This window comes from Oncorhynchus mykiss, chromosome 3 (genome assembly GCF_013265735.2).
Source record: "Oncorhynchus mykiss isolate Arlee chromosome 3, USDA_OmykA_1.1, whole genome shotgun sequence".
NCBI lineage: Eukaryota > Metazoa > Chordata > Actinopteri > Salmoniformes > Salmonidae > Oncorhynchus > Oncorhynchus mykiss.
The window spans coordinates 61,634,104-61,648,419 of NC_048567.1; the positions used below are offsets into that span (position 1 = coordinate 61,634,104).

The following is a 14,316-nucleotide window of genomic DNA, read 5'->3' on the forward strand; positions in this document are numbered from 1 at the left end:
CAGGCAGGAGGCGGAGCAGCTGCAGGGCCTGCGGTCAGCAGTGAGACAGGAGCTGAAGGAACTAGAGCTCCAGCTAGAGGATCGGCTGCTGACCTTGAACGAACAGCTCCGCTCTGCCAGCCACCACAGTCTCTACCGCCACCGCATGGTCGGTACCTGAAACTACACCTGGAAACACACACACATATACACACACACACACACACACACACACACACACACACACACACACACACACACACACAAAGACCGAACCGACTGATACTCTCTCATACTTTCTCTCACTCGTAACTCCTAAACATGTTGGATAAATGGTTTGTCATAACTCTGTTTGCTCATGGCACCTACTGTGGTTCCTCTGGGTTCTTCTCATTTGACAGGACATCAGGCTGCATGTACATCACTACTCTTGTATTTGTTGTTTAGCCACCCATCATATCAATCCGTACCTCTTCTTTAATGTAACATTTGTGTGGTTGATATTTATCTTTCCTTTCTCCTGTATGGTATGAAGAGCGGTCACAGCATGTACAGCCTGTCTAACAGTTCTGCTCTGAGAGCTATGGAGCCGGTGAGTACCTGCAGTGGGTCTGGGCTTTTATTTTCTAGGTTGTTCCTCCTGTAATGGTGTGTGTTCTATTCATATAAATATATTGTTATCGTCAATATGGCTGCACGTCCAACCGTCACAGAACATTCACATAAATAGGAATGTCTGTTCTTGGAATTCTAATTCTACAGTGCATTCGAACCCCTTGACTTTTTCCACATTCTGTTACTTTGCAGCCTTATTCTAAAATTGATTTTTTCTTTAAATTTCCCCTCATCAATCTACACACAATACCCCATAATGACAAAGCAAAAACAGGTTGTTTTTTTAAAAAACAAAATAAAAAACTGAAATATGACATTTACATAAGTATTCAGACCCTTTACTCAGTACTTTGTTGAAGAACCTTTGGCAGCGATTACAGCCTCGAGTCTTCTTGGGTATGACGCTACAAGCTTGGCACACCTGTATTTGGGGCGTTTCTCCCATTCTTCTCTGCAGATCCTCTCAAGCTCTGTCAAGTTGGATGGGGAGCGTCGCTGCACAGCTATTTTCCGGTCTCTCCAGAGATGTTCAATCTAGAGGTTGACCAATTATGATTTTTCAACTCCTATACCGATTATTGGAGGACCAAAAAAAGCCGATACCGATTAATCGGCTGTTTTTTTTGTTTTTTTTAAATTTTATTTACAACAATACAATTACAACAATACTGAATGAACACTTATTTTAACTTTAATATAATACATCAATAAAATCAATTTAGCCTCAAATAATTAATGAAACATGTTCAATTTGGTTTAAATAATGCAAAAACAAAGTGTTGGAGAAGAAAGTAAAAGTGCAATATGTGCCATGTAAGAAAGCTAACGTTTAAGTTCCTATGAAAAATGGTGGTTCCTTTTAACATGATTCTTCAATATTCCCAGGTAAGAAGTTTTAGGTTGTAGTTATTATAGGAATTATAGGACTATTTCTCTCTATACCATTTGTATTTCATTAACCTTTGACTATTAGATGTTCTTATAGGCACTTTAGTATTGCCAGTGTAACAGTATAGCTTCCGTCCCTCTCCTCGCTCCTACCTGGGCTCGAACCAGGAACACAACAACAACAGCCACCCTAGAAGCAGCGTTACCCATGCAGAGCAAGGGAAACAACCAATCCAAGTCTCAGAGCGAGTGACGTTTGAAAGGCTATTAGTGCGTACCCCGCTAACTAGCTAGCCATTTCACATCGATTACACCAGCCTAATCTCGGGAGTTGATAGGCTTGAAATCATAAACAGCTGCTGGCAAACGCTCTAAAGTGCTGTTTGAATGAATGCTTACGAGCCTGCTGCTGCCTACCATCGCTCAGTCAGACTGCTCTATCAAATCATAGACTTAATTATAACATGATAAAACACAGAAATACGAGCCTTAGGTCATTAATATGGCCGAATCCGGAAACTATAATCTCGAAAACAAGACGATTATTCTTTCAGTGAAATACGGAACCGTTCCATGTTTTATCTAACGGGTGGCATCCATAAGTCTAAATATTCCTGTTACATTGCACAACCTTCAATGTTATGTCATAATTACGTAAAATTCTGGCAAATTAGGTGGCCCAAACTGTTGCATATACACTGACTCTGCGTGCAATGAACACAAGAGACGTGACACAATTTCACCTGGTTAATATTGCCTGCTAACCTGGATTTCTTTTAGCTAAATATGCATGTTTAAAAATATATACTTCTGTGTATTGATTTTAAGAAAGGCATTGATGTTTATGGTTAGGTACACGTTGGAGCAACGATAGGCACCGCATCGATTATATGCTCCGCAGGACACGCTAGATAAACTAGCAATATCATCAACCATGTGTAGTTAACTAGTGATTTATGATTGATTGATTAATTGTTTTTCATAAGATAAGTTTAATGCTAGCTATCAACTTACCTTGGCTTACTGCGTTTGCATAACAGGCAGTCTCCTCGTGGAGTGCAATGTAATCAGGTGGTTAGAGCGTTGGACTAGTTAACTGTAAGGTTGCAAGATTGAATCCCCCGAGCTGACAAGGTAAAAATCTGTCGTTCTGCCCCAGAACAAGGCAGTTAACCCATGATTTCCGATTGTTATGAAAACTTGAAATCGGCCCTAATTAATCGGCCATTCCGATTAATCGGTCGACCTCTAGTTCAATCTGGTTCAAGTCCGGGCTTTGGCAGGGTCACTCAAGGACATCCCAAAACCACTCCTGCGTTGTCTTGGCTGTGTGCTTAGGGTCGTTGTCTTGTTGGAAGGTGAACCTTCGACCCAGTCTGAGGTCCCGAGTGCTCTGGAGCAGGTTTTCATCAAGGATCTCTCTGTACTTTGCTCCGTTCATCTTACCCTGGATCCTGATTAGTCTCCCAGGCCCTGCCACTGAAAAACATCCCGACAGCATGATGCTGCCACCACCATGCTTCACTGTAGGGATGGTGCCAGGTTTCCTCCAGATGTGATGCTTGGCATTCAGGCCAAAGAGTTCAATCTTGGTTTCATCAGACCAGAGAATCTTGTTTCTCATGGTCTGAGAGTCCTATAGGGGCCTTTTGGGAAAACTCCAAGCGGGCTGTCATGTGCCTTTTACTGAGGAGTGGCTTCCGTCTGGCCACTCTACCACTGAGGCCTAATTGATGGAGTGCTGCAGAGATGGTTGCCCTTATGGAAGGTTCTCCCATCTCCACAAATGGAACTCTGGAGCTCTGTCAGAGTGACCATCAGGTTCTTGGTCACCTCCCTGACCTAAGCCCTTCTACCCCAATTGCTCAGTTTAGCCATGCGGTCAGTCTTGGTCTTGGTAGTTTCAAACTTCTTCCATTTAAGAATGATGGAGGCCACTGTTCTTGGGGACCTTCAATGCCGCAGAAATGTTTAGGTACCTTTCCCCAGATCTGTGCCTCAATACAATCCTGTCTCGGAGCTCTACGGACAATTCCTTTGACCTCATGTCTTGGTTTTTGACATTCACTGTCAACTGTGAGCCCTTATATAGACAGGTGCGTGCCTTTCCAAATCATATCCAATAAATTGAATTTACCACAGGTAAACAGGATGCACCTGAGCTCAATTTTGAGTCTCATAGCAAAGGGTCTGAATACTTATTTTTAATACATTTGCAAAAATGTAAAAATAACTGTTTTGGCTTTGTCATTGTGGGGTATTGTGTGTAGATTGTTGAGGATTTTTTGTTATTTAATCCATTTTAGAATAGGGCTGTAACAAAATGAAAAATAAAGGGAAAGGGTCTGAATACTTTCCGAATGCATCGTTAGGTTTTACTTGTCGCAATTCACTGTGTCATGCTTGTGGTTTGTGTGGTTTCTCCCTCCAGATGTTGAACCTGCTGATGGAACCGCTGTACCTGCAGACAGAGCTGGGCTACGAGGGTGGGGCAGAGAGCAGACCAAGCATGGCACCCACGCCGCGCTCAGGCCGCTCCTCCAGGTCAGCCAGTCCAATGAGGTCCACCGGATGTCACCCAGACCCCTCCCACACCTCAGAGCTGCCCCTCCCTGGTCCCCAGAAGACAGAGGTGTATCGAACCTCCATCTCCCTCACCCCAGCCCCCCCTCCACGGCCTGGTGCCTCCACAGGGTTCTCCCAGGGCCAGATCAGTCCTCTAGAGGCCCAGGACCATGCCATAGACAAGGCACTGACAGGAGAGCAACATCCAGAGGATCGAGCGCAAGGAGAGGAAGAGGGCAGAGGAGGAAGAGGGGCAGCTGTAGACCCTCACCTGCTAGAGGAGAGGGGTAGGGAGGGAGGAAGAGGAGGAAGATTAGTTGTAGGAAGGGCAAACAACCCCCAGCTACAGCAGCTCATCAAGGAGGTAAGTGAGCTCAGTGTGTTCTAGGATTCTATTTTAGAATAAAGGTCAACATTGAGATTCTATTCTATTTTAGAATACGGGACAACATTAAGATTTGTCCTTCACTGAACTATGAGTGCTCAAATTGGACCCTGCCCAGTGCCTGCCAGTATTTGTGTTTGAGGTGCAATAACAATGCCAATATCGCCCAGGACATGTTTTATTATGTCCTTGGCTGACGGGACAAGGTTACTACATCCTTATTGAAAGACGATTCCGCTCATGAAAAATCATTCACTGAGCTGATTTAAGCGCTTGGGAGGGGGCACATGGACCACATTTTGAAGCTTCAAAAGGAAATTGGAATTCCACAGGAACCTATAACTTAGGACTACTTCTTAGTCAGTGGTCTGATGCCCGTGTTTGGCAGGGCTTTAAAGATGGAATCTGCAGTAAGGAGAAACGACACCACTGGCCTCCCAACCGCCATTGTTATTGTTTTTTTTTGCCGGGCTGAGGAGCGTCGTGCAGCATGGTAAAACAAATTCTGTACATATTTTGCTCTTTTATTGTGTGAAAATTCATGTCCGAGGGGAAAAAACAGTGTTCGTTGTTTGCAGTAACTTGTTGTTGTAATGTTGCAAATGAAAATAGCAGTTTCACCATTAAGGATTCCAGCTTTAGTTATTTTGAGGGATAAGAGATGTGTGTTTTGTGTTTCAAAAATCTCAGTTTAAAATCAACTATTTATGAAGCCCTTATTACACCAACAGAACAGGGTGTACTGCCAATCCTGGGCTGTGTTCATTAGAGCACTCTGTTATGCAACGAAAAACAAGCATTTCTTATTGGTCAAGTTCTGATACTGAGGCACCTCCTTGTTTCTCTGCATTTTCTTCTGTTTGAGTGTAGTCAATTAGTTATTCTGTCCCTTCCTATCAAAGAGACGATTGATTGATTAATTTTTATTTTATGTATTTTTTTATTTCACCTTTATTTAACCAGGTAGGCAAGTTGAGAACAAGTTCTCATTTACAATTGCGACCTGGCCAAGATAAAGCAAAGCAGTTCGACACATACAACGACACAGAGTTACACATGGAGTAAAACAAACATACAGTCAATAATACAGTAGAAACAAGTCTATATACGATGTGAGCAAATGAGGTGAGATAAGGGAGGTAAAGGCAAAAAAAGGCCATGGTGGCGAAGTAAATACAATATAGTAAATACAATATAGCAAGTAAAACACTGGAATGGTAGATTTGCAGTGGAAGAATGTGCGAAGTAGAATGGGGTGCAAAGGAGCAAAATAAATAAATCAAATCAAATACAGTAGGGAAATAGGTAGTTGTTTGGGCTAAATTATAGGTGGGCTATGTACAGGTGCAGTAATCTGTGAGCTGCTCTGACAGCTGGTGCTTAAAGCTAGTGTGGGAGATAAGTGTTTCCAGTTTCAGAGATTTTTGTAGTTCGTTCCAGTCATTGGCAGCAGAGAACTGGAAGGAGAGGCAGCCAAAGAAAGAATTGGTTTTGGGGGTGACCAGAGAGCTATACCTGCTGGAGCGCGTGCTACAGGTGGGTGATGCTTTGGTGACCAGCGAGCTGAGATAAGGGTGGGACTTTACCTAGCAGGGTCTTGTAGATGACATGGAGCCAGTGGGTTTGGCGACGAGTATGAAGCGAGGGCCAGCCAACGAGAGCGTACAGGTCGCAATGGTTGGTAGTATATGGGGCTTTGTTGACAAAACGGATGTCACTGTGATAGACTGCATCCAATTTGTTGAGTAGGGTATTGGAGGCTATTTTGTAAATGACATCGCCAAAGTTGAGGATTGGTAGGATGGTCAGTTTTACAAGGCTATGTTTGGCAGCATGAGTGAAGGATGCTTTGTTGCGAAATAGGAAGCCAATTCTAGATTTAACTTTGGATTGGAGATGTTTGATGTGGGTCTGGAAGGAGAGTTTACAGTCTAACCAGACACCTAGGTATTTGTAGTTGTCCACGTATTCTAAGTCAGAGCCGTCCAGAGTAGTGATGTTGGACAGGCGGGCAGGTGCAGGCAGCAATTGGTTGAAGAGCATGCATTTAGTTTTACTTGTATTTAAGAGCAATTGGAGGCCACGGAAGGAGAGTTGTATGGCATTGAAGCTTGCCTGGAGGGTTGTTAACACAGTGTCCAAAGAAGGGCCAGAAGTATACAGAATGGTGTCGTCTGCGTAGAGTTGGATCAGAGACTCACCAGCAGCAAGAGCGACATCATTGATGTATACAGAGAAGAGAGTCGGTCCAAGAATTGAACCCCATAGAGACTGCCAGAGGTCCGGACAGCAGATTTGACACACTGAACTCTATCAGAGAAGTAGTTGGTGAACCAGGCGAGGCAATCATTTGAGAAACCAAGGCTGTCGACTCTGCCGAGTCTGCCGATGAGGATGTGGTGATTGACAGAGTCGAAAGCCTTAGCCAGATCAATGAAAATGGCTGCACAGCAATGTTTCTTATCGATGGTGGTTAAGATATCGTTTAGGACCTTGAGCGTGGCTGAGGTGCACCCATGACCAGCAAACCAGATTGCATAGCAGAGAGGGTATGGTGAGGTTCTAAATGGTCGGTAATCTGTTTGTTGACTTGGTTTTCGAAAACCTTAGAAAGGCAGGGTAGGATAGATATAGGTCTGTAGCAGTTTGGGTCAAGAGTGTCCCCCCATTTGAAGAGGGGGATGACCGCAGCTGCTTTCCAATCTTTGGGAATCTCAGACGACACGAAAGAGAGGTTGAACAGGGGTGGCAACAATTTCGGCAGATAATTTTAGAAAGAAAGGGTCCAGATTGTCTAGCCCGGCTGATTTGTAGGGGTCCAGATTTTGCAGCTCTTTCAGAACATCAGCTGACTGGATTTGGCAGAAGGAGAAATGGGGAAGGCTTGGGCGAGTTGCTGTGGGGGGTGCAGTGCTGTTGACCAGGGTAGGGGTAGCCAGGTGGAAAGCAATAGAAAAAAAGCAGTAGAAAAGGTGGATAGCTGTAGAAAAATTATTATTGAAATTCTCAATTTATAGTGGATTTATCAGTGGTGACAGTGTTTCCCATCTTCAGTGCAGTGGGCAGCTGGGAGGAGGTGTTCTTATTCTCCATGGACTTTACAGTGTCCCAGAACTTTTTTGAGTTAGTGTTGCATGAAGCAAATTTCTGCTTGAAAAAGCTAGCCTTGGCTTTTCTAACTGCCTGTGTATAATGGTTTCTAGCTTCCCTGAAAAGCTGCATGTCACGGGGTCTGTTCGATGCTAATGCAGAACGCCATAGGATGTTTTTGTGTTGGTTAAGGGCAGTCAGGTCTGGGGAGAACCAAGGGCTATATCTGTTCCTGGTTCTAAATTTCTTGAATGGGGCATGCTTATTTAAGATGGTTAGGAAGGCATTTAAAAACCAGGCATCCTCTACTGACGGGATGAGATCAATATCCTTCCAGGATACCCCGGCCAGGTCGATTAGAAAGGCCTGCTCGCTGAAGTGTTTTAGGGAGCGTTTGACAGTGATGAGTGGAGGTCGTTTGACCGCTGACCCATTACGGATGCAGGCAATGAGGCAGTGATCGCTGAGATCTTGGTTGGAGACAGCAGATGTGTATTTAGAGGGCAAGTTGGTTAGGATATCTATGAGGGTGCCTGTGTTTACGGCTTTGCGGAGGTACCTGGTAGGTTCATTGATCATTTGTGTGAGATTGAGGGCATCAAGCTTAGATTGTAGGATGGCTGGGGTGTTAAGCATGTTCCAGTTTAGGTTGCCTAGCAGCACGAGCTCTGATGATAGATGGGGGGCAATCAGTTCACATATGGTGTCCAGAGCACAGCTGGGGGCAGAGGGTAGTCTATAGCAGGCAGCAACGGTGAGAAACTTGTTTTTAGAGAGGTGGATTTTTAAAAGCAGAAGTTCAAATTGTTTGGGTACAGACCTGGATAGTAGGACAGAACTCTGCAGGCTATCTTTGCAGTAGATTGCAACACCGCCCCCTTTGGCAGTTCTATCTTGTTTGAAAATGTTGTAGTTGGGGATGAAAATTTCAGAATTTTTGGTGGTCTTCCTAAGCCAGGATTCAGACATAGCTAGAACATCCAATCTAATTGATTAGTCTCACTGTGTAACTTCTGTCCTCTACCTCAGATCAAAGAGAGCCTTGCTGATGAGATCCGACAGGAGATAGCCAGTGAGCTCCTGGCGGCCGTATCTCCACGACGATCACCTGTGTTGGCCAGAGAATACCCCCTGTTAGACTGTTGACAGGTCCTACATCTGAGGTGAGTGTCTCTCATTCTTTGGGAAGAGACGCTATCTGTTCATACTGAAAGTAATCTCTATTTCTTCACTAAGCCATAAAGATCCTTTCATGTTATCTACACCCTGCCATAACCAGAATCCCTGTAGCAATCCACCATACCTGATCCAGTGGAGCTCAGCTCAGCTCATTTCATACACTTGTACAAATTGGTTCTTCGAGCCATATAGACCTGTTGCGATTCAGCTATCCGCTGGCACATCTATAGCTTTCGGCTAGCACCTCTATTTCTCAATGTGTAAAGAGTGTTGTTGTTTTCTCCTGCAGTTGAAGATAACCACTGGTAAAGTCTACCCATTCTACTCAACCTGAACACTGGTGAAGCCATACACTGAACAGCCCAACAACCTTTTTACCACTGTTTCTACTATTTCCAGAGAGTCTGATGATGGCAGATACCTTAACACTGTGTTTTCAACCATATAGGTAGAGTTTTTTTTTATTTCAATGGTTTCTTCTCCTCAGTAGTCTGCTGACTGACAGATACTCTGGGGCCTCATTTATAACCGTTGCGTAAATTTCACACTAAATATCTGAATATCTGCATGTGCCATTTCTGAAAAGACTGCATACATACAAAAATAGAGTTTTATAAACTTGGCATACATATGTTTACTGTTATAAATCACACCCGTCCTGAAACTGTGAGTGAAAGAGCATCAGTACTCTGTCTGAAAAACGCCCATCTACCTTTTATGGTGACAAAAACGCCCTTATTCGCTGTATACTTTCGAAGTGTTTGAGCAGTTTTCTAAAGGAAATAGCAATAGCGAACTTGATCAAATGTCTTTGGAGGTGATTGCAGAATGTTAAACTTTTGCAATGACATTTGCTGTAGGCCTAGGCTATCTGATAGACAAAAAGTTAATGAAAGACGACAACTATTGCAAATTGCTGTTGAGCTGTAAGCAGACCGTTTTAATTTAATTGGGCCTAATGTTTTGCAATGACTTTTTCTCTGAACGATGCTACACTGCCCTCGAATTCTGAAACATTCTCTACTTACAGTGGTAGACATGCACACTACAATGCACCTGTTCACCTGGTAAATTTTAATTTAGTTATAAACCCGCTTCCTTTCTGATGCGTAGAGCAAAATACTTGAAATAATAGCTTATCTAATAGACTTAATTAAATGAGAGATGCGCATGGTCATTTTTTGTAGGCTATGGTTACTTCAGAAATATGGACCAATAATGTCCAGAAAAGGTGAAGAATTTATTCTGCAATAGTTATGAAAATATATATTATGTGTATAAATGCAATATTGTCTACTCAAAAAATGTTAAATTACAGTATTCAGATGTGGGCTACAGAAGTAACCTGCAACCCGTCTGTTCCACCGTTAATACTACTGCGCTCTGGATCGGATGGCATAGAGCAAAATACTTGAAATAGCTTATCTATTTACTACTGTGAAGTGGGTCCAATTAAAGCAGATATGAGATGAATGCTATTCCTGTTGTTGCCCGATATAGGCTACCTCGTGAGTATGACACCATCACAGAAAAGGTGAGGAATTGATTATGCAATGATCATGGAAATAAATAATACATAGTAGCCAGGGATATAGATAGATGATTGTCTAATTATTTTAAAATGCAAAGATAAACTAAATATATTTTCTCTTTACTCACTAACGGAAAATGATTGCATCTTGTTATTAACCTGTTTATTGTTATTCATAAGCGTGTCCATATCCTCCATTTGCACAAAATATAAATGTACTTGCCTGCTTGCAATACAATATTTCAACCACTAGAATCTGCATAAGCATTGTCTAAAGTCTGCGAGAAGGTGAGCACGTTTTTACATCAAGTTCAGTTTTTATAAATGCCAACTTTTGTGTGAAAATTGGCACACACATTTTTTGAGATTTATTTTGTACCTGCCAAAGGTTTATAAATGAGTTCCCTTGTATCTTAAGACGTGTATGCTGTGTGCCTTGGAGACACTAATGCTGCTGTGTACTTGCTGTTATAGTGAACTGTCTTGTTCTCTGTCTTAACCGTCCTATTTCAAACACTCAGAATAACTACTGCATTACTCATGTGTTGTCGACAGGGGTGTAATTGGAGGTGAACTAGAGTTCGCAAAGTAAAATAATTTTGACATGTACAAAATGTGTTTAAGTTAACTGCCCAGTGTTTCCAGATTTCAGTGAAACATGACCTATAATTACTGACAATATGAGCTAAATAGTTGTCCTTCTATTTTTTTTATTAAGTGTGTTAAAAAGCAGTTTTTCTGTGTTGGAATGTTATGGGTGTACCCCAACAAAAGAATGGTGTGGGCATATACCCGGTCATTAAAAATATTAATGCTAGTAGACCGCTGATTGGCTATCTCCTCCTCCTCATGGAGATGACATCATGTTCTATGAGGAAATGGCAAGCATTTTTGTGTTTTATTTTTTTCAATTAATGCTGGCAACATATAAGCATAGGAAGAGTCAACAATTTGGGGGGGATATGAGTTAACAGAATATAAACTTTTAAAAGTTATATTTTCACTCGGTCGTTACTTTACGGTAAATTCTAAGATCAGTAAGTTCCCAGAGTGACTTTTCTCCAATTCCGTCTCTGGTTGTTGGTGACATTTGTTATTATGTTATGATATGATCCTGACGTTGTGTATGGGTTGTATTTAAGCACATAGATGTGGATCAGGGTGCATCTCTTGTCCTAAAGGTGAAAAATAGAGTTAGAAGATGATTATGGTTGTATGGGAATTTAGTGTCAGCTGTAAATTACCATGCCCTCTTCTTCTAATGCCATCTCTATGAGGAACTAATCAGACCTGGTTTCAAATACTATTTGAAGTCTTTTAAATACTTTGATTGTTTTGCTCAGCTTGCCTGTAGTGCCAGATGGGCAGGGTTTACCGTTTTGGGAATATTCTAATGGCTCATTAAGCCAGGCAAGGTCAGATAAAGTATTTGAACCCAGGTCTGGAACTAACTATGCAATACATTTCACTGTCTCTGAACTTGAAAATATCATTAGTAAAAAGACTATATCGATCTCTATCAGACAAGATACTGTTAATTCTGCTGTGTTTCTACTCTCCAGTTCAGGCCACCTGTCTGTCTCTATTACCCCTTTAAAGAAAATATCTCAGGACAAATACATTTAGTGGTTTTTAACGTCTATTTAAGATAAGAAATACAGGTATGAATTTTTGTTTGTTTTTAATGTGAGACACTAACAAAAACACGCATCTGGGTCGTATTCATTAGGCACCAAACAGAGGAAAATTGATTGGATCGTGCAGGGACTAAATTTGATTTGATTTGGACTTACTTTCTGTAGAATCTTTAAAAATAACGTTTTCAATTGTTACCCTAATGAACACAACCCAGGACAAAGGTGTAAAATGAGTATAATGCATACATTTAAGTGGTGCTTTTTAAAAGCAGTAGTTGATGCAACCCAATTAAACTTGTTGTTTCCGGTTTGGACAAATTATGTACATAATGTTTGTTAAAATTAAATATTGGTGCACCTAAAACATTGAAGGAATGCAAAAGGGACTAATTTGGTGGAATGACCCACTTACTACATAGCTGTAGATGATCTGTACTTATCTGTAGCTTACTTGTACTTACTAATGGTCAAGCACAGACGAACATGCAGCTTATAACTTCTCTTTTCCCCTATATGCTGAACTGTGCATCACCCCTGAGGTGGCACCCAGTCGCTTGTCCGGCCCGCTCCACACCTCCAGCCCCTGCCTCTAATTCTCTGGCATTTCCTCCAGAGGTATCAGGTGTTCCTAGGTCGTACGTGTTTAGAGGCACAGAATGATCCCTGAGCATAAATGGGCACCATTGACGGCAAGGCGAAAACACACTGGGTTGCGTCTCAAATGGCCTCCTATTCCCTACATAGTGCACTACTTTTAACCAGGGTCTAAAGTAGTGCAGTAGGGAATAAAGTGCCATTTGAGACGCAGAACTGCCCCAACCATGGGCACTGGGACTGTGGGCCTGTTTGTGTGTCACTCAGTTTGACTTGGTGTGGTGTTAATAACAGGTCTGTGTTGCTGAGGTTATTACTTTTCTCTTAAGCGCTCCTTTATATTGTTTATTATGGTTTCTCTGTGTACAGCACGTTGACACATTGTGAACATTACATCAGCATACTGTGTTTTGTCTTCTCATTCTAGTTTGGATCATCTGCCGTTCCTAGACAGATGCCAGACACAGAGAAATGGGTCATTTATGGTTATTTATGGTTCATCACAGTCCTCATTGAGGACTGCATGTCAGAATGTTGTTGTTTTGCCACTTCACTTAAATTGAAGTTTTGGTCAGTCCTTGCAGACTACTACATCATCCACAAATAAACATGTTATTTATTTGTATGTATTTGAACATTGTGGTTACATTAATGATGAATGAAATCAAATAAATCTTATTCATGAATTATGGGTGTCGGGAGCAGGTCGTTTTTCCAACACACCTATTATAGCGTTGGTATTTCATCAATGCTGTCCAATTCAAGCATATAAGGCTATAATATCGTTTGGATTAATGCAATAACTATTGTATGTGATTTTATAAAAATGTGGGGTAAAGAAAACTGTTTTAACATGGCATCCTCTTGAACTGACCTGTATTTTCCTGCATTCTAGACTAGAGCAATGTGTGGAACGATGTATTAAACATTTGGAGGGTTTGTGGTTTGAAAATGCAGACTTTTGAATTTGGAAGCTGGCACAACCCCCTGATCTGAAATATGAGGATATATGGTGATGGGAGTCAGTATCCCATTCTGAAATGGACACAGGGTTTTCCCACTCTGACCCGATATGCACAAATGCATTTCTTTAACATGAACCAGGTTTCCAGCCATGCGATTCATTAAACTACATATTGGATTTTTTGTTTTTAACAGGCCTGGTGGAAACAACATATTTGTCGGTCTATTTTCCAAATTGCGACAAAACAAAATACTATAAAAGTTGCCCACTGGGCACAGACATCTAGTTTTGTACGAGATCTTCAGTTTCTTGGCAATTTCTCACGTGGATAAGCCTTAATTTCTCAGAACAAGAATAGACTGACTTGTTTCAGAAGAAAGGACTTTGTTTCTGGCCATTTTGAGCCTGTAATCGAACCCACAAATGCTGATGCTCCAGATACTCAACTAGTCTAAAGAAGGCCAGTTTTATTGCTTCTTAAATCAGAACAAACATTTTCAGCTGTGCTAACATAATTGCAAAAGGGTTTTCTAATGATCAATTAGCCTTTTAAAATGATTAACTTGGATTAGCTAACACAACGTGCCATTGGAACACAGGAGTGATGGTTGCTGATAATGGGCCTCTGTACACCTATGTAGATATTTCATAAAATATCTGCCGTTTCCAGCTACAATAGTCATTAACAATGTCTACACTGTATTTCTGATCAATTCGATGTTATTTTAATGGACAAAAAAAATGCTTTTCTTTAAAAAAACAAGGACATTTGTAAGTGACCCGAACATTTGAATGGTAGTGTGTGTGTATATAGACGAGTGATTTATACATTTATAAACTAGGACATGCCTGCGGGATTGAGCATATTAGGCCTTTTTCAGACAACTCC

The 14,316-nt window shown here is 41.6% G+C and overlaps 1 protein-coding gene across 3 annotated transcripts in view; it reads left to right on the forward strand.

The window, feature by feature from the left end:
• Positions 1–13,150, forward strand: part of LOC110504376 (protein ITPRID2) — a 57,196-nt gene extending 44,046 nt beyond the window's left edge. For all 3 annotated transcript variants that reach the window (XM_036974825.1, XM_036974826.1, XM_036974827.1), the window contains 5 exons: positions 4–148; positions 515–571; positions 3,914–4,411; positions 8,552–8,685; positions 8,991–13,150. In XM_036974825.1, the coding sequence (XP_036830720.1) occupies positions 4–148; positions 515–571; positions 3,914–4,411; positions 8,552–8,668 (817 nt within the window). In that variant the 3' untranslated portion in view covers positions 8,669–8,685; positions 8,991–13,150. The remainder of the gene's footprint in view (positions 1–3; positions 149–514; positions 572–3,913; positions 4,412–8,551; positions 8,686–8,990) is intronic.
• Positions 13,151–14,316: the final 1,166 nt, after the last annotated feature.